The following is a 22,652-nucleotide window of genomic DNA, read 5'->3' as shown; positions in this document are numbered from 1 at the left end:
TGTGCTGGGTGTGGGGTGAGCACCATGGGGTCCTGTGCTGGGTGTGGGGTGAGCACGGGGTGCTGTGCTGGGTGTGGGGTGATCACGGGGTCCTGTGCTGGGCGTGGGGTGAGCACGGGGTCCTGTGCTGGGCGTGGGGTGAGCCTCCCCCTTTGACACCCACTTCCGAGTGTGGCGTCCTGCAGCTGCTCGTGCGCCAGGCCGGGCACTAGGCAGCGGTGAGGTATCCACCTTGCCCACCACAGTCTGACCGGCAACTCGGAAAGCAACAGAACGCACCCTGAACGTGGCACCCAGGCTGCAGGGGCCCGGGAGCCTGGGCCTCCTGGTGTCTGGGGAGCTCCATGTCCCCTCACGGGGAGTGAGCATGCCCGCCGCGGCCTGCTCCCCATGGGTCTGTGCGGCGGCCAGGCCCCCTCCAGGCCTCACCCCACGCTCCTCTCCCCAGGGTCCCCCGGGGCCTCCCGGAAGGGAGGGGCCCCCCGGAGCAGCAGGCCAGAAGGGCAGCATCGTAAGTTGTCTCCTGCACGTGAGGGTCATCTGATGTGGGGGGCGTGGCCGGGGGGGCCACTCAGAAGTAACTACACACCCCACCAGGGCAGCGGGCCGTGGCCCCGGGGAGGGGACAGAGGGGACCCCATGGTGGCCTGAGTTGTTGCCTCTCCCTCTCCCCGCAGGGTGACGTCGGCGCCCCAGGACCTAAGGTACAAGTCAGCAGCTGTTCTGGAAGAGCCGGGGCACACACCTTGGCCCTGGCTGTGACCGGGTTCGAGCTGTCAGTGCGCGTCACGGGGGCAGGGCAGTCTGGGCCTCCTGTGCCCTCACCGAGCGCTCGCGCGCGCGTGCACAGGCTGCTCTGACTCGAAAGATTCCAGCAGCGGCATGGCAGTTTGGACCGGAGAAGTCTCCCGGGGGCTCCATAGAAAGGGCGGGGCTCTCCAGAGCCGCCAGGGCCCAACTCTGGCCCCAGCCCCAACCCCGGCCTCGGCCCTGGCCCCGGTGGCTCCCAGCTAGGAGCGCCCCCATCCTGGCCCTGCCCACCCACAAGGGAGCAAGGCCGTGACACAGACCGAAGCCAGGAAAGCAGAGGCTCCCTGGAGGCCCGTGCTTGTCAGAAGCCACCGCCCAACCACGGTTCTGCCTGCCCTGTCCTAGCCGGGCAGCTGGCACACTGACATCCTTGTCTGGGCCAGAACTCGACCCTGGCTTCCCCACCCAGCCACACGCCGTACCCCAACCCAGGAAGAAACCATGGTTGTGTCCGCTTTAGTGAGGAAACCAAGGCGTGCAGCGGCCGTGAGCAGTCTCTGGCCCCTCACCAGCCCCTGTCCCCTCGCTCTGGTCCAGGGACCCCAGCAGGTCTGTGCGCCTCAGACCTCACCTGGCCCGTTTTCAGTGGGTGAAATTGTCTTGTGAAGTCAGGAGAGCACGTGTTGGGCATGCCTGGTTCTGTGGAACGTGGCTTTCCTGAGTTTCCAGACTTTGGGGGTGCATCATAAGGAAATGCGTCTGCTGGGGACACGCACAGCCCTGTTTGCAGCGGTGATGCCGTCTCTCTACCCTGCAGGGAAGCAAGGGAGACCCCGGCCCCATGGGTGCACCTGGAGAGAGTGGCTCAGCCGGGTCCCCGGGGACACCGGGACCTCGAGGACCTCCGGGCCCCCCCGGGCCCCCGGGACCAGGAGTGCCTGCTGGATTTGTGCGTCTGCTCCGTTCCCCCCCCCCCCCCCGCCCGGGCCCCTCCCAGGCTGAGCGCCCCTCCCCGGGTGGCCACCCCTGTGGGTGCTTCCTGTCCCCCTGGCACGCCCCCCTCCTGAGAGCCCTGAGCAGCTGGCTGGCCGGTCAGGTGCTGGCATGGCCTCGGGGGCAGAGAAGGGGTTTTACGCCCTGTTGCCTGTCGCCGTGTCTGCAGCTGGGCACCCAGCCCCCCGCTCCAGGCGCTGGCACTGCTGCATGCACACGCCCAGGTGCATGATCAATCCCCACAGACGGCCCGTCTAGAGACGGCTGCAGCCCTTTCCCCGCGTGCCCGGGGCCTGGAAGCACTTCCTTTAATAGGGGCTGAGACCAGGCATCCTTCCCGTGTCTCCTCCAGGATGACATGGAGGCGTCTGGGATGCTGCTCTGGTCCACCGCTCGAGGTGCCGCTGGCCCACAGGTACTGCCCACCTCGGGGGGTGGGATGGGCCGTGGAGTCCCCAGGGCAGGGACGCCTCCCTGGAAAGTCACCGAGTCCGGAAGTTCAGGGTGAGAAGCTGGTCCCCGGAGCCGGTCTGTGGGCAGCAAGCACCGGTCAGCGGGGCCCACAGACGCGTGACCCCATCTGTGGCTCTAATTTTGACAAGTTGTGAATATTTGGCCTGAGTAGGGTTCGAGCCTATGGATGCCCCCCACTTTTCTTCCAGGCATCTGGGTCCTAGTCAGATCTCGGGGTTTGATGAGATAGATGTACAGCACCTAGGACCAGAGCCCAGTGCCCTCCTCTGCTGGGCTCCCCTGAGCAGAGCCCCTGCTGCCAGCCCTGCAGGGTGGCCGGCCATAAACCCGCATCCGCCTGGCTTCTCAGATCTACCTGCTGAGAGCACCACACAGTTCTTACCCAGAGAGAAGCCCATGAGGGATCGTGGCTGGCCAAAAGCAAGTGCTGTGGCCAGCTAGAATGGCTTTACTGCTGTTGTAACTTAGTGCTTTTCTTTCTCTTTCCCATCTTTCCATTTTCCCCCTCCCTCCCTCCCTTCTTCCCTCCCTTCTTCCCTCCCTTCTTCCCTCCTTTCTTCCCTCCCTCCCTCCCTATTTTCAAGGCAGCCTCCCTGTGTAGCCCAGTTGGCCTTGTGCTGGGGACCTTACCTCTGCCCCTTTGGTGCAGCTGGACTCTAGGTGTGCCCCATGCCCCCAAGGGTGGGGCATGCATTGTCGCCAGCCTCAGGCCTGCCGGGCGCTGCCGGGCCACCCTGGCAGCTGTCACAATCCATCTCCTGTTTAGAATGACGGAACGTGGGTTTATGTGGGTGACAGACAGCAGGACGGGCTTGTGGGGGATCCCGTGCACCCCAGGCCCGCCCTTGCTGGTGAGCCTTTGTGGGGTGTGTTGGCTCCTTGACCGAGAGCCAGATTTTCTCTGGAGTCAGAGCTGGCACGCAAAGGTGGGCCCATTCCCTGTGGATAGAGCGTCTCGCGCAGGGCTGGCTGCTCTAATGCTGTGTCTCCTCTGCCCACAGGGCCTGCCTGGTGTGCCAGGACTCCCGGTGAGTGGGGCGGCCTTGGGGCTGTGGGTTTCCGGTCAGGGTTTGTGGGAGTTCCTGCAGAGCACAGCAGAAGCCTAATGGGAAATGGCCATGGCTCCCGTGGATCCACCTTTCCAGAGCCTTGGGCGCTGATGGCTGCATTCAGCCCGTGTGTTGGCATGTGGAGGAGCAGCAAGGCTGCATGCCTCACAGAGCTGCCTCCAGCTTGTGCCCGGAGTCCCCGCCTTCCTCAGGCCGGTGTCAGGCTCCCCGGGAAGGGACAGGCCACACCAGGAGTGCGGCCTGCACGCGCCCCGTGGGCACCACCCTCTCCAGCCGGAGCTGGCTTCAAGGGCAGCTGTAGTTTGTCACGGAGACATTTCAGAGGCCTTTGGGCCCCGCCCAGCCGCCCGGTGTCCCGGGACGGGGCAGCTCCGGGCTGGGGGAGGTGGAGCCCTCGCTCACTGAGCCCTCTGTCCGTCTAGGGGGATCCAGGAGCGATGGGGCCTCCAGGAGCTAAGGTAAGCACTTGGCTCAGATGTGGGCAGCAGGACCAAGGCCAGAGCCCATCCCCACTGCCCTCAGGGTGCGGTCGCTGGGTCCCCTCAGAAGCCACAGACCTGGAGGGGAAGGCTCCGGGTGAGCCTCCACGCCCCGCCCACACCTCCCCGCTTCCTCCTGCTTCCTTGGCCTGCCTGTGCTTCATAATTCACTACAGGCCTGTCTGAAGGTGACCCCCGAGACACCTCCTCCAGACCCCCTTTCCCTGGCATTCTCCAGGCTCTTCTAGTGGTGGTGGAGAGGGACAAGGCCTCCCTGCCCCGCTCTGCCCTCAGAATGCCCACGGCTCTGTGGCCACGCCCTCCAGCTCTGACAGGGGGGAGTGAGCTGGACCAGCAGACGCTCTGCGGTCACCTCCCACACTGGGGAAGGGTCTCCACAGACCCCGCCCTCCACGCTGACGTGCTGGACCCACTCTGTTCCAGGGAGAAGCTGGGGTGGATGGAGCCCGAGGATTCCCTGGCCTTCCTGGCAGAGAGGGCTCAGCAGGGCCCCTGGTGAGTGGCTGCAGGGGGGGGGGGGGCCGGGCACTGGGCGGGCATCGTGAGGAGCCCTCCTCCAGGCCTCTGGGCACCTGAATCCCCTCCAGTTGCTCTGTGACCCAAGAAGCCAAGTGGGAGAGCCATCCGGGGTTTGACACCTTCCCAGCCCCGTGGCCGGGAGCCAAGGACTCCGTGTCTTTATCCCAAGCCCGCCGGGCAGTGTGGTGCCGAACGGCCTCCTGCTTCCCTTGGCAATGAACCATGTCCTTCCTTCTCTGCAGGGACCAAAAGGGGACAAAGGGAGCCAGGGAGACAAGGTGAGTGGGACCCCAGCTGATGGGCCTGAGGGAGGGGCTGGGCCCGGGGGGGGGGGGGCCGGGGCGCTCTCCACGCTGTGCCCGCAGGGCTGGGGCTGGGGTGCTCTCCACGCTGTGCCCGCGGGGCGGGGGCGCTCTCCACGCTGCGCCCGGGGGGGCTGGGGCGCTCTCCATGCTGCGCCCGGGGGGGCTGGGGCGCTCTCCACGCTGCGCCCGGGGGGGCCGGGGTGCTCTCCACACTGCGCTGGGGGGGGGCCGGGGCGCTCTCCACACTGCGCTGTGGGGGGGGCTGGGGCGCTCTCCACACTGCGCTGTGGGGGGGGCTGGGGCGCTCTCCACGCTGCGCCCGGGGGGCGGGGCGCTCTCCACACTGCGCTGGGGGGGGGCCGGGGCGCTCTCCACGCTGCGCCCGGGGGGCGGGGCGCTCTCCACACTGCGCCCCGGGGGGGCTGGGGTGCTCTCCACGCTGCGCCCGGGGGGGGGGCTGGGGTGCTCTCCACACTGCGCTGGGGGGGGCCGGGGCACTCTCCACACTGCGCTGGGGGGGGGGCTGGGGCGCTCTCCACGCTGCGCCCAGGGGGGCCGGGGCGCTCTCCACACTGCGCTGGGGGGGGCCGGGGCGCTCTCCACACTGCGCTGGGGGGGGGGGCCGGGGCGCTCTCCACACTGCGCTGGGGGGGGGGCTGGGGTGCTCTCCACGCTGCGCCCGGGGGGGCTGGGGTGCTCTCCACACTGCGCTGGGGGGGGCTGGGGTGCTCTCCACACTGCGCTGGGGGGAGCTGGGGTGCTCTCCACGCTGCGCCCGGGGGGGCTGGGGTGCTCTCCACGCTGCGCTGGGGGGGGCCGGGGTGCTCTCCACGCTGCGCTGGGGGGGGCTGGGGTGCTCTCCACGCTGCGCTGGGGGGGGGCCGGGGCGCTCTCCACGCTGCGCCCGGGGGGGCTGGGGTGCTCTCCACACTGCGCTGGGGGGGGCTGGGGCGCTCTCCACACTGCGCTGGGGGGGGCTGGGGCGCTCTCCACACTGCGCTGGGGGGGGCCGGGGCGCTCTCCACGCTGCGCCCGGGGGGGCTGGGGTGCTCTCCACACTGCGCTGGGAGGGGCCGGGGCGCTCTCCACACTGCGCTGGGGGGGGCCGGGGTGCTCTCCACACTGCGCTGGGGGGGGGGGGCCGGGGCGCTCTCCACGCTGCGCTGGGGGGGGGGCAGGGGCGCTCTCCACACTGCGCTGGGGGGGGGGGCTGGGGTGCTCTCCACACTGTGCTGGGGGGGGCTGGGGCGCTCTCCACACTGTGCTGGGGGGGGGCTGGGGTGCTCTCCACGCTGCGCTGGGGGGGGGCCGGGGCGCTCTCCACACTGCGCTGGGGGGGGGGGCTGGGGTGCTCTCCACGCTGCGCTGGGGGGGGCCAGGGTGCTCTCCACACTGCGCTGGGGGGGGGCTGGGGTGCTCTCCACGCTGCGCTGGGGGGGGGCTGGGGCGCTCTCCACACTGCGCTGGGGGGGGCCGGGGCGCTCTCCACGCTGCGCCCGGGGGGGGGCTGGGGTGCTCTCCACGCTGCGCCCGGGGGGGCTGGGGTGCTCTCCATGCTGCGCTGGGGGGGGCTGGGGCGCTCTCCACACTGCGCTGGGGGGGGGGCTGGGGTGCTCTCCACGCTGCCCCCGGGGGGGCTGGGGTGCTCTCCACACTGCGCTGGGGGGGGGGGCTGGGGCGCTCTCCACACTGCGCTGGGGGGGGCTGGGGCTGGGGTGCTCTCCACACTGCTCCCGGGGGGCTGGGGCGCTCTCCACGCTGCGCCGGGGGGGGGTACTGGGGTGCTCTCCACACTGCGCTGGGGGGGGCTGGGGTGCTCTCCACGCTGCGCTGGGGGGGGCTGGGGTGCTCTCCATGCTGCGCTGGGGGGGGCTGGGGTGCTCTCCACACTGCGCTGGGGGGGGCTGGGGTGCTCTCCACACTGCGCTGGGGGGGGCTGGGGTGCTCTCCACACTGCGCTGGGGGGGGGGGGGCTGGGGCGCTCTCCACGCTGCTCCCAGGGGGCTGGGGTGCTCTCCACGCTGCGCCCGGGGGTCCGGGGTGCTCTCCACGCTGCGCCCGGGGGTCCGGGGTGCTCTCCACGCTGCGCCCGGGGGTCCGGGGTGCTCTCCACGCTGCGCCCGGGGGGCTGGGGCGCTCTCCACGCTGCGCCGGGGGGGGGGGGGCCGGGGCGCTCTCCACGCTGCGCCCGGGGGGGCCGGGGCGCTCTCCACGCTGCGCCCGGGGGTCCGGGGCGCTCTCCACGCTGCGCCCGGGGGGCCGGGGCTGGGGTGCTCTCCACGCTGCGCCCGGGGGGCCGGGGCGCTCTCCACGCTGCGCCGGGGGGGGCCGGGGCGCTCTCCAGGCTACGCCCGGGGGGGCCGGGGCTGGGGCACTCTCCACGCTGCGCCCGCGGGACTGGGGCACTCTCCACGCTGCGCCCGGGGGGGCCGGGGCTGGGGTGCTCTCCACGCTGCGCCCGCGGGACTGGGGCTGGGGTGCTCTCCACGCTGTGTCCGCGGGGGGGGGGGGCTGGGGTGCTCTCCACGCTGCGCCCGGGGGGCTGGCTGGGGCTGGGGTGCTCTCCACGCTGCGCCCGGGGGGGGGGCGCTCTCCACGCTGCGCCCGGGGGGGTCCGGGGCCGGGGTGCTCTCCAGGCTGCACGGCACGGTAAACACCCTCAAGTCAACGGGGCTCCTGAAGCTGGGGCACGGCACCTGAGGCCGGGTGGCTTCCAGGGAAGGCGCCTGGGCCTGGTCCATGGCCCCTTTGCAGTACGTCCGTGGAGTAGGGGAGCCCCTTGGTGGCTTGGGGGCCCAGTCCCGGATGGTGCAGTGGAGGGGTGGACACTGTGTTCTCTTCCAGGGCGATCCAGGGAAGGACGGAATCGGGCAGCCAGGCCTTCCTGGACCCCCAGGACCCCCGGGGCCTGTGGTCTATGTGTCGGATCAGGACGTAAGGACCTTGGAGCGCGTCCCTCTGCCCTCATGGGAACCGGGCGGGGGCTGAAGGCGCCCCTGTCCTGAGCCCTTCAGGCCCTGGGCTGTCGTGAGCACCAGTACTTTCTATGGTGCCAGTGTCAGCAAATCCGTGGAGATGGGCCCTGCCAGCCCTGCCTCCAAACCCAGCCCCAGGGCCGCCTAGCACCCCCGCCCCCTCTCCCCCGTGTGCACGCATGCGTGCATGTACGCGTGCACACATACACACACACAGTGGCCATGGGGACACAGCGCCTTGGGACACAGTCTGGGCCCAAGTAGCTGATTGGCCGGCTGGTGGTGTGTGTGGCCGTCCCATGGTTAGATCCCTGCTGCCCTGGGCTCTGGGAAGGGCGGCCTGTGCAGGCCAGAGTGGGGATGGGGCTCGAATCCCAGCCCCTGCTGTCCACTATGGGTCTTGAGCACATCAGCCTCTCTGCTCTGTCTGGGATTCAGGACAGGGAGCATGAGTTTGGGAAGAAGTGTAAGAATGGTCCCAGGCCTGGCTGCCAGGTTCCTAGGCACGGGCTGACTTTCACACAGGCAAGAGGGATGCGGGGGAGGCCCAGGAGAATGGAGCTGCTGGCAGGGGTCAAGGCCCAGAGGAGCACCGGGCACCACTAGCGGGTGGCCACGGGTTGGAGGGCGCTGTCAGAGAAAGGCCCCGGGGCAGGGCTCCCCTCAGGTCCGGCAGGGCCTGAGAAGTTGGTCTGCAGTGCTGAACGTCATCTTCTGCCTCCGGGACTCGAGAGTGGCACTGGCCCAGGTCCTAGTGCTGCTCAGGGAGGGGCTACTGCTCAGGCTGGGCCCCACGGGCAGAGCCCCAGGGGCAGAGGACCCCAGAGGTGAGGGACCCAGGGGGCAGCCTCATGGCAAAAATAGGGCCGTAGTAATAGTTTTCCTCCCCACTTTGGAGTGCTCTGCTGGTCGTATACCAGCCACACAGCAGGAGCTGATTTAACTTTGAAGGGAGTTCTTCTTTCCTTGCTTCTCTTCTGATTTTTGTTTTCTGTTGGCTTAGGGGCAGCCAGTAGTGGCAGGTGTGGCAGGACCTGAGGTACGTGAGGCCTGTGTCTGAGAAGATCAGCCGTGGGCCTGGGCAGTGGCCGTGGCCTGGGCGGTGGCCGTGGCCTGGGCGGTGGCCGTGGCCTGGGCAGTGGCCGTGGCCTACGTGGTGGCCGTGGGCCTGGGTGATGGCCGTGGCCTGTGCTGTGGCCGTGGGCCTGGGTGATGGCCGTGGCCTGTGCTGTGGCTGTGAGCCTGGGTGTTAGCCGTGGCCTGGGCAGTGGCCGTGGCCTGGGCGGTGGCCGTGGCCTGGGCGGTGGCCGTGGCCTACGTGGTGGCCGTGACCTGGGCGATGGCCGTGGGCCTGGGTGGTGGCCGTGGCCTGGGCGATGGCTGTGGGCCTGCGCAGTTGCTGTGGCCAGTGGTGGCTGGTTCAATGTATCCAGTGTCCCCCGAGCCTGGTGTTCCCTGCACTAATGCTCCCCCTCCCTCCGCAGGGCAGAACTGGGCACGCAGGCTTGAGGGTGAGTGACCGCAAGCTTGCCCTGCACCAGCTGTGCGTCGGGGTCTCCTTGTACACTTGGACCCCCCTGGGAGCCAGAGGTCCTTGTTAGGGCTGAGGTTGGGGTGGGGTCGGGCACCGTCCCTGAGGTGAGGGGCTGGCACACCGCCAGGAGCAGCCCCGGGACAGGGCACGGGCCAGACATCCTCACTCCTGCTTGGTCTCCACTCCAGGGACCCACTGGACCCAAGGGTGACCTGGGCTCCAAAGGCGAGCAGGGCCTCCCGGGCCCCAAGGTGAGAAGCTGCTATGGTGTCCACCGAGCGGGGCTGTCTGTCTGTCTGAGGCCAAAGCCTTGCCTCTGTTCCTGCTTCAGGGCTGTCTGTCTGTCTGTCTGAGGCCCTGGGGAGGGGGAGCCGTGCTGCCTTCAGCTGCAGCCATGTGGGAGCCTGGCCTGACCCCCTGCCCTGCCCTTCCAGGGGGAGAAGGGGGAGCCGGGTGGCTTCTACGGCGCGGATGGCAGAGCCCTGGGCCCTGCCCAGAAAGGAGCCAAGGTGAGGCGCGTCTCCTTCTGGGTGGGCTTGGGGCGTCGGGGTTTCTGGTGACAGCACTACATGGTTGGCTTCCCGGAAGAGGGGCTCAGATGTCAGAGCCAGGCGTTGCAGGCCCAGCGCCCCAGGGCCCCACCGGCGGCCCCGGGCCTGTGCCCTGGTGCACCACAGGGGGACCGCGGGTGACAGTACCTCTGGTCTTTCATTCAGGGAGAGCCAGGCTTCCGAGGACCCCCGGTGAGTAGCCCCCTGGCCCTTTGGAGAGCACGTGGGCATGGTGGTTGGGCAGGAAGCTGTCAGCTCGCGTGGCCCAGCCTTGAGAGCTCACCTGCGGCTGGGAAGCCCGGGGAGGCCGGGAGAGGCCGCAGGGAGAGCCCCTCGTGGGTGGGGGCCGGGGTCCTGGCCTGGGGGGGGGAATCAGCCCCCCCCTGCAGCCTCAGCTCGCTCCTCTCCACAGGGTCCCTACGGGCGGCCCGGACACAAGGGCGAGATCGGCATTCCTGGAAGGCCGGTGAGGACCTGGGGCCAGTGAGGGCCGGTGAGGGCCTAGGTGCCCTGCGGGCAGCGGGCTGGCCCGAGCGGTTGGACAGGCCCAGCCACGGGGGAACGGGCCTGGGGGCCGTGGTCACTTGCCTTCACACATCCTGACCGGAGCACAGCTCTCCTCTGGGTGTGGTGGGGGTCCCCCGGCCGTGTCCAGGTTGGGGCCTGGGGCGGCGACGCTCCCCGGAGCCTGGTAGGGGAGGAATGGGGGCTCCGGCCCGCAGGAGTTAGGATGGGTGGGTGTGGGAACCCATGTCCACCGGAGCCCGGCAGTTCTTCCCGCTTTGCTGTGCTCCAGGGTCGGCCTGGGGTGAATGGATTGAAGGGCGAGAAGGGAGAGCCCGGAGACACCAGCCAGGGACTCGGCATGAGGGTAAGTGCCAGCCAGATAAGGTGACGACGGGCTGCGGCACACGGGGTACATGCAGTTATACGCGTGCATACACCACCACCCAGCCTACCAGGAACAGAGAAGCCGCCTGGTCTGGGGCCCTGCCGTGGTGACTGCGCAAAGCCTTCCCTTGCGTCTCCCAACGCCACACTGAGGCAGGCAGCCGCTGTGTCTGGGGTGGAGGCCTAGCCCCGGGTCTGGGGTGGAGGCCTAGCTCTGGCTCTGGGGTGGAGGCCTAGCCCCGGGTCTGGGGTGGAGGCCTAGCTCTGGCTCTGGGGTGGAGGCCTAGCCCTGGCTCTGGGGTGGAGGCCTAGCCCCGGGTCTGGGGTGGAGGCCTAGCTCTGGCTCTGGGGTGGAGGCCTAGCCCCGGGTCTGGGGTGGAGGCCTAGCCCTGGCTCTGGGGTGGAGGCCTAGCCCTCTCCCATTGCTGCCCTCACAAAGCAGCTGCCAAGACTCGCCCAAGCTCCTGGCCACTGCCTCCTCCAGACCACTTCCCTCCCAGCCCTCGACCTGCTCTGCCCGGGCGGGTGTACCTGCCGTGTTTCAGAACCTTGGACCGTGAGGCTGTTGGTTCTTCCTTGGGCTTCATTCCTTTTTGTGGATGAAAATTTGGCAGCATCAGCAAAACTCCAGAACCAGCTGCCAGGAGTGCAGCACGCTAGGGGACCGAGGCTGCAGCTGGTCATAGGTCACCCTTGTCAAAGAGAAGCACCGGCCTCTGGTTTTGCCCTTGGTTTGACTTTTCAAAGTCGGTGGCAAGGCTGCTTTCCTCACGAGGAGGGAGCCTCTTTACCGGTGGATGCAGGCAGGCGCGGCCCCTCCGGTGTGGCCTCCGGGAAGCTGCGTCCCCCTCCCTGGGTTGGGATGCCCGCCCCTCCTCCCTGGCCCAGGAGCTGTCCCGAGGCAGGCAGCCAGGAGGGGAGACCCCTGGCCACACTCCCCACACGGCCAGCACGGTGCTGTGTTGCTGTCCTATCACGTTCCTTCCTCAAGCAAGAAACAAACAGATCCGGCTCCCCACATGCTCACCCAGGACGCTCCTGCGCTTCCTCCCCGGAGCTTTGCCGGGGAGGCAGGAAGGTCCGGCCCGCAGTGCACAGACACGCTGACAGGGCCACTGACCCAGCTCTTCCGGAAGTGGTGTCGGGGCTCTGCCTCCGGACCCCGGCGGTGTCGGGGCTCTGCCTCCGGACCCCGGGCCAGAGCCAGCTCGCTGCTTCCGCTGGTTAAACTGGTCCTGTCTGCCCTCACTGCTCACTGGCTGTGTCGCTGGCCCGGCCACTCCCTGGGTGACATCTGCCTCTCCACAGGGAATGCCTGGGCCGCCGGGCCCTCCGGGGCCCCCAGGCCCTCCTGGGGTGCCGGTCTACGACAGCAACGTAAGTCATCTCACACCGCTCTGCGCAGCCCTGCCAGCCTCCCCAAGCTCCAAGGCCACCCCTCCCCCGGCCTCCCTCCCCACGCGCCCACCCCTCCCCCGGCCTCCGAGTCTGTCCCTGCACATCTCGGGACTTGGGCCTGTCTGGTGGCCACATCTGGCAGTGGGTAACGCGGGCTCCCTGGGGAAAGCAGGGGCGGGGAGGGCAGGGTGTGTCTGTCTCAGGGCAGCCCTAAGCTGGTCCCGAGTGTGGGACCCCAGGTCTGGGGGAAGGGGGCCCCCATTCCACCAGCTCAGCCAGGGGAGTGGCCAGAGGAGCGGCCCAGCTCCTGGCTCCAAACCCCTGTGCTCACTCCCGCTCCGACAGTCCTGAGGGGAGCGTGTCCGTGTGCCTCTGGGAGGGGCCGGGACTTGCCGGGATTCCGCACCCTGGGAGAGCGGCTGCCTCAGTTTCCACAGCCTGTCCCCGCCCTGTCCATCAGTAGTCACCTCTGGACTGTTTGTTGCAGGCATTCATGGAGGCTGGCCGCCCTGGGCCCAAAGGACTGCAAGGTGAGCCCCGGGGCTCAGCACAGGCAGCGGTCCCACAGGGGCGGGTGGCAGTGCAGGCCTTACTGAGTGGGCTGCCCCGGGCACCTGCCCCTCAGCCCCCTGGCCAGGCCTGTCAGTGCCACGCCCTCCTCCCAGCTCGGCCTCCAAGAGGGACCCTGCGGAGGCTCAGGTGGCCGAGGCCGCAGCAGAGCCAGGTGTCCACCTAGACCGGGCCCGCCTCACGTCTGGAGCGGGGCACAAACGCCTCTGCCGGGCGTCCCTCCCTCTCCAGCTGTGGCTCTGACCCCATTCACCCATGGCCGGCCCCCACAAGGCTCAGGAGTGCCGGGGAATGGAGGCCCTGCCCGACTTCCCCTGATGGCCTCTCTTCCTCTAGGGGCACAGGGGCCATCTGGGCCGAAGGGTGACAAAGGAGAAGTGGGTCCCCCGGGACCCCCAGGTGAGCGAGCCCTCCGTGCCTCCTGGCTGTGGAAGCAGCCGGGCTGATGGACAGGAAGCCAGGTCCAGGTCCCTGGCAGGGCCGGGCCCCACCTTGCCCTCCACTGGAGGGGGAAAGCCTCTTCCCGCCCCCGCGGTCCCGACAGGACCTGGATCTGGGGACTGGAGGGCTGAGGGGATGGGGCTCCAGGTAGCTCCTGCCTCCCTCCCTGTTGAAGAGCTGGAGGCTGGACCCAAGTGGGTACCATCAGGGTCCACAGGCCCCTTCCTTTTGGAAGGAGGTTTGGGTGGCATTTGGAATGTCAGAGTATTTGTACTAGGCAGGTGCCCTGCCTGAGTTGTATTCCCAGCCCACAAAAGAGCACTGAGAAGGCTCTGTTGTTAGAACGTAAGTACTGACGGGTGAGGACCAATTACTGACGTGCGTGTCGAGGGTGTGCAGGCGCGTGTGGCATAAACAAGAGGGGCCTTGGTGGGAGGCACCGGCCCCTTTCCCAGTCTCCACCACCCTCCGCAGGCCAGTTTCCCTTGGACTTCCTTCACTTGGAAGCTGAAATGAAGGTGAGCAGGGCCGCTGGTCAGGTGGGAGAGGGGCCGTCTGAGGGGCAGCCGGCGCCAGGACGCTCCCTGTGTGGCCTGTGCTGGCATGCGTCGGAGGATGGCGTGTGCCATCTTCTCTGTGTTCCTCCCCGAGCAGGCGTGTTCCTGGGGAGGGGCCCACTGGGCTGGGGAGGAAGCGGACAGGGCCCTGAAGGGTGGGCACTGGGGTCGGGAGGCCGCACAGCGCCGCCCCTTCTCCACGGACACTCACTTCCCGCAGGGGGAGAAGGGCGACCGCGGGGACGCCGGACAGAAGGGCGAGCGGGGCGAACCTGGGCCCAGCGGGGGCTTCTTCGGCTCCAGCGTGCCCGGCCCCCCCGGGCCCCCCGGCCCCCCCGGCTACCCCGGCATTCCGGTGAGCTCAGACCCCCGCCAGCTTCCAGTGTCCACACAGCTCCGGCCTGCGTGGAGCTCAGGGCCGATGCGGCCCTGGGGGGACAAGGTGGGGAGGTGTGCGGCCACCGGGTGGTCACGTGAACACAGACCTTCACGCGTGTCTGCCCTGGCACTGCCCGCCCGCTCCATACACAGCTCTGGCCCCCGGAGCACGGGTACCGCTCTCCGTGGGGTGCTGGGCAGCACCTGGGCAGCTCTTGGCTGTGGCCAGGGTCCCGGCACCTGAGGCTCAGAGACCCCTCCACACGGGGCGCCCACGCGGATGCAGCCCGGCCTGGGCTAAGAACGTGTCTTCTTGTCATAGGGTCCAAAAGGAGAGAGCATCCGGGGCCAGCCCGGCCCGCCCGGACCCCAGGGACCTCCCGGCATTGGCTACGAGGGGCGCCAGGGCCCCCCTGGGCCCCCAGGCCCTCCGGGGCCCCCCTCATTCCCCGGCCCTCACAGACAGAGTGAGTCTGGGGAGTGGCCCGGGGCAGGGCCTGTGGAGGGCACCACACGGCCACCTCCCCGGTCAGGCCTTGCCACAGCTGTGGTCCAGGCTCACCCGGCTTCTCTCCTGCAGCTGTCAGTGTGCCCGGTCCCCCAGGCCCACCCGGTCCCCCGGGGCCCCCTGGAGCCATGGGGGCCTCCTCAGGGGTAAGACGCCGGTGGGACGTCTGGGGTGGGCACGGGGAGGTGGGTGGTCTGTCGGGAAGCTCCCACAGCCTGGCACTGGAGGTGCCAGGGTGCACACGTCATCTGCGGCCCTGGGCAGCCAGCGGGCACCCGGGGCCTCACGGCTAGCTCTCCCAGCCCAAAGCCATGCCCAGCCAGGACGCACGGGTCCTGTCTGCCCTCCCCCTGCTCTTGCGGCCAGCCCCAGGCCCGGGGTGGGGGCAGCGGGACCCACTCGGGCTTGGGACTCCAGCAGGTGAGGATCTGGGCCACGTACCGGACCATGCTGGACAGAGTGCGCGAGGTGCCCGAGGGCTGGCTCATCTTCGTGGCGGAGAGGGAAGAGCTCTACGTCCGGGTCCGAAACGGGTTCCGGAAGGTCCTGGTGCGTTCTCACCTCCAGAGCAGACGGTGTTGGGCACCCGCAGGGGTCCATCTCCGGACAGGGGCGCTGCTGTGCAGGGGTGGAGATCCCATACCCACCCCGCCACCACTGGCCCGTGGCCTACAGCAGGAGCTGGCATTCACCAGCTGCTCCTTACGCATGTTGGCTTTAAAATTTCTTCTTGAAATGAACAGACTTGTTTTCTGGCTGTCTTTGCCTAGAGGTGAGCAGATGTGTTGCACAGGCTGCAGGGCCCGGCGCTAGGCCTGGGGCCACAGTTTCTGTGGCCCACGTGGGGACGGGAGACAGCTCGTGTGAATGCACCACAGTCTCCCGGGCCCGAGGAGCCCCTGTAGCCCGTTCTTCCCACCCCGGCCCGGCTCTCCCCTCAGCAGACCTGACGGTGTCCGCGTGTGCTAGGTGTGGGGTCACCGGGGTGTGGCCAGGCCCTGCCGCCAAGGCCTTCACTTCTGAGAATGGGGAGTGGGGGGAGGTGCCATGGCCCCTGGGCGCTCCATCCGAGCCTTCCGCAGCGAACCCCGCTCTTGCCTTCCAGCTGGGGGCCCAGACGTCACTCCCGCCAGCGTCGGTAAGTGGTGTTTTTCCTTTGCGCCATCGCTAGTGTCTGAGAGTGATCGTTTCTGGGCGTGTTCGGTGCTTGGAATCCCAGAGGGTCCCTGTGGGGAGGGCGCGGGCAGCGCTGTCCACGAGGCCTGCCTCTTCCTCTGCTCCAGGTATCCGCCACTCCTTGTCAAACCACATCGTGCCCGTCTTGGAGTGCTGGTGTGGGTGGTGTGGACAGATGGGTGTGGATGGATGGGTGGACACGTGTCATGTGGTAGATGGATAGGTGGGCAGGTGACTGAATGTAAAGGTGGGTGGGTGACGATCAGACAGATAGGTGGACAGAGCTGGATGCCAGTACAGAGGGAGGAGGCACAGCTAGACAAGGCACTCTGTGATCCTGTGGACCTTCGTGGCCCTGTGACACCCCCCTGGGGCCCACCCCGTGGCCCTGTGGACCCCTGGGACCCACCCCGTGGCCCTGTGGACCCCTGGGACCCACCCCGTGGCCCTGTGGACCCCTGGGGCCCACCCCGTGGCCCTGTGGACCCCTGGGACCCACCCCGTGGCCCTGTGGACCCCTGGGACCCACCCCGTGGCTCTGGCCCCCGCACAGGGTAACGAGGTGGCGGCCGTGCAGCCTCCTGTGGTGCAGCTACATGAGGGTGGCCCGTACGCCCGGAGGGAGCACACGCACGCCACAGAGCGGCCCTGGCGGGCAGACGGCGTCCTGGCGGTCCCTCCGCGCCTGCCAGACCCCCAGGCGTACCCTGGCGTCCCACACCACCACCACCACAGCCACCACAGCTCCTACATGCACCTCCGGCCAGCCCACCCCACCAGCTCACCTGCCCACACCCACCAGGACTTCCAGCCGGTGGTGAGTGCCACGCCGGCGGCGCCTGTCCTCGGGGCTGGGTGGGGAGGTGTCCAGGGAGGAGGCCTGGGCAGGGCTACTAGTGGGCTTTTTTTTTGTAGTACTGAGACTTGAACTCAGGGCCTCATGCACTCAGCTTGGTTGCTCTGATGGTGCTTTGCCACTTGAGCCACAACTCCAGCTTTTGCTGGTTACTTTGGAGGCGGGGTTTCATGGAATTCTCTATCTACACTAGCCTCAACCCCGAGGTCTGGACCTCAGTGACTACAGAGCCCGGCATAAGTGCGGTGGGGGCCTGCCCGGCCCATTCCGCCGGCCGTCACCTAGGCGGAACAGCGCTGGACCCAGCAGGCCCTGCCCACGCTCACTGGACAGGGCACTGGAGGCTCCCGGGTGGCTGCCACGCACCAGGCCGGGGTGGGAGAGGCTCCACTGGGCCAGGGCGAGGGCAGGGCTGTCCCTGCCGCCCACACGCCGCCAGGCACCCCACATCAGCCCCAGACACAGTCTCCCCGGTTAACGAGACTCAGGGACCTCACCACAGGCTGGACTGCGGGACCTTTCGTGACGTGACATGGGTCTCTCTCCCAGCTCCACCTGATCGCGCTCAACAGCCCCCTGCCGGGCGGCATGCGTGGCATCCGAGGGGCCGACCTCCAGTGCTTCCAGCAAGCGCGGGCCGCGGGGCTGCCCGGCACCTTCCGTGCCTTCCTGTCCTCCCGGCTGCAGGACTTGTACAGCATCGTGCGTCGCGCTGACCGCGGGGCAGTGCCCATTGTCAACCTCAAGGTGGGCGCGTGGTCCGGTGGGGCCCAAGGGGGCTGCGCCCAGGGGCTCGGGAGACTCCAGCATTCACAGCCCCTTCCCGGCCCCGAGGCCTGTCCCACCCCTGCCCGACCGCCTCGTGGGATGGCGCCACACACGGAACGCACCCAGGACCAGGTCCTGAGACACCTCGGTCCCTCTGCTGTGTGCCTCGCTGGGTCTTATGCCCTGCTGCTTCGTGCCAGGGGCTGGGGTTCCCACGGCCTGGGGCTATAGATGGACCTTCGGAGCTCCCGGGAGGGGAAGTGACCCCAGATTGTGGGGCCTCCCTGGCACGGGTGCCTCTGGCCTAAAGAACCCCCTTCTCGGCAGGACGAAGTGCTGGCCCCCAGCTGGGAGGCCCTGTTCTCGGGCTCCCAGGGCCAGCTGCAGCCTGGGGCCCGCATCTTCTCTTTCGATGGCAGGGACGTTCTGAGACACCCCTCCTGGTAGGTCCTCCAGCATGCCATGCCCCAGCTCCGGGGGAGCCCCGCACGGGAGGCTGCGCGTTACCCAACTGCTCACCCTCCCCTCGGCCTCGACTGATCCTGGAGTTACAAACCCGCAGGGCGTGGTGGTGCTGATACCCCTGTAATGGTATTTCTAAGAGCAAGGTGGCTCTCGGCACGCTTGAATACATGTGGGCTGGGTCCGCGCCCCTTGATGCCCGTTTCCTACCATGGAAACAGTAAAGGTCAGCTCAGAGCAGCGGCCTCGCTGCAGGCCGGTGGCCGCGCCGCCGTCACGCCGGCCTCATGGGCGCCGCTCCAGCCGCCAGCTGTGATGGTACCCGCGTTCCAGTGTCCTCGCGGGGCGGCGTGGGACGGGGGCGGGGAGTCCAGGCAGCGGCTGGGCTCTGGCCGGCGTGCAGGGCCTTCCCGGCCTGTGAGCCATGTGGACCCTGGCAGGTGGCGCTTGCTCTTAGCATCCCCAGGATGCCGTCAGGAGGGTGTGGTGTCAGGCGGGGTGTCCACCCCACCGGGAAAGGCCACCTCGGAGGCGGTCTGGCCCAGGCCGCTCTCTTCCCACTGCAAAGCGAAGTTCTCCAAACCCCAGGGCCCTCTCACTGCCCCAGGGGTGCAGGTCTGGAGGTAGCTGACAGCCCGTGCACTTTGCAGGCCTCAGAAGAGCGTGTGGCACGGCTCGGACCCCAATGGGCGCAGGCTGACCGAGAGCTACTGTGAGACGTGGCGCACAGAGACCGCCTCGGCCACGGGCCAGGCCTCCCCTCTGCTGGCAGGCAGGCTGCTGGAGCAGAAGGCCGCCGGCTGCCACAACCCCTACGTCGTCCTCTGCATCGAGAACAGCTTCATGACCTCTGCCTCCAAGTAGGGCCTCTCCCGGCCGAGACGCTGGAAGGGCAGTGGTCAAAAGGGCAGGACAGGGCAGCCCCGAGGACATGACCGGGTCCTCTCCTATATAGTTCCCATTTCATGTAATCCTCAAGAAATAAAAAAAAAGCCAAAGAATATATTTTTTAGAAAGTTTAAAAAAACAGAGAGTCTGATGCCAAGACTTCCTGTCCTCCCCCTGTGGCACGGTGGCCCTCCACTCTAGACCTCAGCTGAAGTCAGCAAGAGGCCAACTCAGGACTCTGCCGAGCCGGCGGGCTGCCCGGGTCCTCGGGGCAAGGAAGGGGCAGACTGCTCTGCCTGGTGCCTTTCTATATACAAACTCAGGTCGGTGCTGAGGGTGGACAGGCCGGTCAGAGGCAGTGGGGCTTCTCTGGCCACGTAGCAGCACAGGCCTTTCTCACCCAGGGGCCTGGGCCGTGCCCCCTCCATACCCACCCCGTCCAGCCAGCCCAGCCGGGGCCGGCCCAGAGCCGGTGTGACCTGTGAAACCCACCTTCAGGCTCTTGAGACTGTCTTCCCAGGGACCCACAAGGTCAGGTCAGACCAGGGCCTGCCCCAAGCCGAGCTGGAGCAGGGCACAGGTCAGGCCGCGGCAGCCTTCCGTCCCTGAGCCCAAGCCCAGGGCTCCTTTCTGCAGTGAAGTCCAGACTTGGCATCTTCACAGAGGTCTGGAGGACCGTGTGCGGGGCCACCCAGGCTGCCCGCAGTCTAGGCACGGCGGTGAAACCAGCATTGCTGGTCCTACAACTGTGATGTGAAGCCACTTCCAATAAAAATGGACCGTTTACACAGACACCTGGTTTGTAAACCGCCCTGGTGGTGGCTGTCTCTGCACTTCTCACTGGCAGGCTGTGAGGCGCACACACGTGCCAGGCACGGGTATAAAGTGTGCATGCGGGTGTGGAAGCACAGATGCAAAAGCACAGACACAAGTGTGGAGTGTGCACGGGTGTGAACATGTGCACATGGGTGTGAACACGCACACACAGGTGCAGAAGTGCGTGCCCGGTGTGACTGCTGCAGGAGCCTCCTGACGGCTCCAGGTGCCCCGGTGCCCTCAGGCTCCCAGGCCAACCTCAGAGCCACCCCGATGGCTCACCCCCAGCTGTGCTGTCCTGGCTGGCGCGGGCCCTGGGGCTGGCGCTGCCACACAAGGCCGGTCAGCTTGCTCCCGGGGAGCACCGCGTCCCTGCCCTGGTGGCAGGCACAGTGCAGGAGCAGGAGGCATCAGTCCTCAGCCCAGACTGAGGTGGGGAGGGGCCGGGCAGCCCTGCTGCGCCGCGGCCGCACTGGACAGCTATGGGGTGGGTCAGGCAGGACACAGTCCCTTGGCTGCCAGGTCCAGCAGAGCTGCAGGACCTCTGTGTGGCTCATGTGGCTCCACACAGGGCTGTCTGACTCACCCGTGTGCAGCCTCTCCCATCTAAGGTCCTTCCCGTCGATCTTGGGGAGCGGAGGCCCAGCTGGCTCCCGAGTCCTCCACCTGACTGGAAAGTCTACTTCCTGTCTCATGCTGGCTTGTCCTTGGGCCAGCCAGCGGGGGTGCTACTCCAGGGCAGGGCATGGACTGGGCGGGGGCCCCCCGAGGGCACTGAGTCCTGGGTTCTTGGTTCATGACCCTGGTCCTGGCTCACTGACCATGGCCCTCGGCTGGGCTTCGTGGTGCTCACCATTTACGGAGACATCACTCAAGTTACAAATGACTCAGGCTAGGAACCACACTTCCTGAGTACTACCGAGGAAGCAGCCCTCAGCTCCCACCCCAGAGACCTCAGCTCCCACCCCACACACACCTCGGCTCCCACCCCACACACACCTCGGCTCCCACCCCACACACACCTCGGCTCCCACCCCACACACACCTCGGCTCCCACCCCACACACACCTCGGCTCCCACCCCACACACACCTCGGCTCCCACCCCAGAGACCTCAGCTCCCACCCCACACACACCTCGGCTCCCACTCCACACACACCTCAGCTCCCACCCCACACACACCTCAGCTCCCACCCCACACACACCTCAGCTCCCACCCCACACACCTCAGCTCCCACCCCACACACACCTCGGCTCCCACCCCACACACACCTCAGCTCCCACCCCACACACACCTCAGCTCCCACCCCAGAGACCTCAGCTCCCACCCCACACACACCTCAGCTCCCACCCCACACACACCTCGGCTCCCACCCCACACACACCTCAGCTCCCACCCCACACACACCTCAGCTCCCACCCCACACACCTCAGCTCCCACCCCACACACACCTCGGCTCCCACCCCACACACACCTCAGCTCCCACCCCACACACACCTCAGCTCCCACCCCACACACACCTCAGCTCCCACCCCACACACACCTCAGCTCCCACCCCAGAGACCTCAGCTCCCACCCCACACACACCTCAGCTCCCACCCCACACACACCTCAGCTCCCACCCCACACACACCTCAGCTCCCACCCCAGAGACCTCAGCTCCCACCCCACACACACCTCAGCTCCCACCCCACACACACCTCAGCTCCCACCCCACACACACCTCAGCTCCCACCCCACACACACCTCGGCTCCCACCCCACACACCTCAGCTCCCACCCCAGAGACCTCAGCTCCCACCCCACACACACCTCAGCTCCCACCCCAGAGACCTCAGCTCCCACCCCACACACACCTCAGCTCCCACCCCACACACACCTCAGCTCCCACCCCAGAGACCTCAGCTCCCACCCCACACACACCTCAGCTCCCACCCCACACACACCTCGGCTCCCACCCCACACATACCTCAGCTCCCACCCCACACACACCTCAGCTCCCACCCCACACACACCTCGGCTCCCACCCCACACACACCTCAGCTCCCACCCCACACACACCTCAGCTCCCACCCCACACACACCTCAGCTCCCACCCCACACACACCTCAGCTCCCACCCCACACACACCTCGGCTCCCACTCCAGAGACCTCAGCTCCCACCCCACACACCTCAGCTCCCACCCCACACACACCTCAGCTCCCACCCCAGAGACCTCAGCTCCCACCCCACACACACCTCAGCTCCCACCCCACACACACCTCGGCTCCCACTCCAGAGACCTCAGCTCCCACTCCACACACACCTCAGCTCCCACCCCACACACACCTCAGCTCCCACTCCACACACACCTCAGCTCCCACCCCACACACACCTCAGCTCCCACCCCACACACACCTCGGCTCCCACCCCACACACACCTCAGCTCCCACCCCACACACACCTCGGCTCCCACCCCACACACCTCAGCTCCCACTCCACACACACCTCGGCTCCCACTCCAGAGACCTCAGCTCCCACCCCACACACACCTCGGCTCCCACCCCACACACACCTCGGCTCCCACCCCACACACACCTCAGCTCCCACCCCACACACACCTCGGCTCCCACTCCACACACACCTCGGCTCCCACCCCACACACCTCGGCTCCCACTCCACACACACCTCGGCTCCCACTCCAGAGACCTCAGCTCCCACCCCACACACACCTCAGCTCCCACTCCACACACACCTCAGCTCCCACTCCACACACACCTCGGCTCCCACCCCACACACACCTCGGCTCCCACCCCACACACACCTCGGCTCCCACCCCAGAGACCTCAGCTCCCACCCCACAGACACCTCAGCTCCCACCCCAGAGACCTCAGCTCCCACCCCACACACACCTCAGCTCCCACCCCACACACACCTCGGCTCCCACCCCACACACACCTCAGCTCCCACCCCACACACACCTCAGCTCCCACCCCACACACACCTCGGCTCCCACCCCACACACACCTCAGCTCCCACCCCACACACACCTCAGCTCCCACCCCAGACACACCTCAGCTCCCACCCCACACACACCTCAGCTCCCACCCCACACACACCTCAGCTCCCACTCCACACACACCTCAGCTCCCACTCCACACACACCTCAGCTCCCACCCCACACACACCTCAGCTCCCACCCCACACACACCTCGGCTCCCACTCCACACACACCTCGGCTCCCACCCCACACACACCTCAGCTCCCACTCCAGAGACCTCAGCTCCCACCCC

At 67.9% G+C, this 22,652-nt stretch overlaps 1 protein-coding gene across 1 annotated transcript in view; it reads left to right on the top strand.

Moving 5' to 3' along the window:
• Col18a1 (collagen type XVIII alpha 1 chain) overlaps positions 1-19,356 on the top strand; it is a 62,688-nt gene extending 43,332 nt beyond the window's left edge. The window contains exons 13-41 of the mRNA XM_042695309.1: positions 449-511; positions 678-704; positions 1,568-1,699; positions 2,096-2,158; positions 3,219-3,245; positions 3,710-3,745; positions 4,211-4,282; positions 4,549-4,584; positions 7,456-7,545; positions 8,590-8,625; positions 9,071-9,097; positions 9,309-9,371; positions 9,555-9,629; positions 9,837-9,863; positions 10,084-10,137; positions 10,468-10,542; positions 11,871-11,939; positions 12,448-12,490; positions 12,867-12,929; positions 13,446-13,489; positions 13,749-13,883; positions 14,229-14,373; positions 14,487-14,560; positions 14,835-14,963; positions 15,520-15,552; positions 16,144-16,407; positions 16,996-17,193; positions 17,542-17,657; positions 18,327-19,356. Coding sequence (XP_042551243.1) covers positions 449-511; positions 678-704; positions 1,568-1,699; positions 2,096-2,158; positions 3,219-3,245; positions 3,710-3,745; positions 4,211-4,282; positions 4,549-4,584; positions 7,456-7,545; positions 8,590-8,625; positions 9,071-9,097; positions 9,309-9,371; positions 9,555-9,629; positions 9,837-9,863; positions 10,084-10,137; positions 10,468-10,542; positions 11,871-11,939; positions 12,448-12,490; positions 12,867-12,929; positions 13,446-13,489; positions 13,749-13,883; positions 14,229-14,373; positions 14,487-14,560; positions 14,835-14,963; positions 15,520-15,552; positions 16,144-16,407; positions 16,996-17,193; positions 17,542-17,657; positions 18,327-18,540 — 2,430 coding nt within the window. The 3' untranslated portion in view covers positions 18,541-19,356. The remainder of the gene's footprint in view (positions 1-448; positions 512-677; positions 705-1,567; positions 1,700-2,095; positions 2,159-3,218; positions 3,246-3,709; positions 3,746-4,210; positions 4,283-4,548; positions 4,585-7,455; positions 7,546-8,589; positions 8,626-9,070; positions 9,098-9,308; positions 9,372-9,554; positions 9,630-9,836; positions 9,864-10,083; positions 10,138-10,467; positions 10,543-11,870; positions 11,940-12,447; positions 12,491-12,866; positions 12,930-13,445; positions 13,490-13,748; positions 13,884-14,228; positions 14,374-14,486; positions 14,561-14,834; positions 14,964-15,519; positions 15,553-16,143; positions 16,408-16,995; positions 17,194-17,541; positions 17,658-18,326) is intronic.
• Positions 19,357-22,652: the final 3,296 nt, after the last annotated feature.

This window comes from Dipodomys spectabilis, unplaced genomic scaffold (assembly GCF_019054845.1).
Source record: "Dipodomys spectabilis isolate Male_0828 unplaced genomic scaffold, ASM1905484v1 ptg000184l, whole genome shotgun sequence".
NCBI lineage: Eukaryota > Metazoa > Chordata > Mammalia > Rodentia > Heteromyidae > Dipodomys > Dipodomys spectabilis.
Note: the sequence above shows the minus strand (reverse complement) of the source record. Positions and strands in the feature narration are given on the sequence as shown.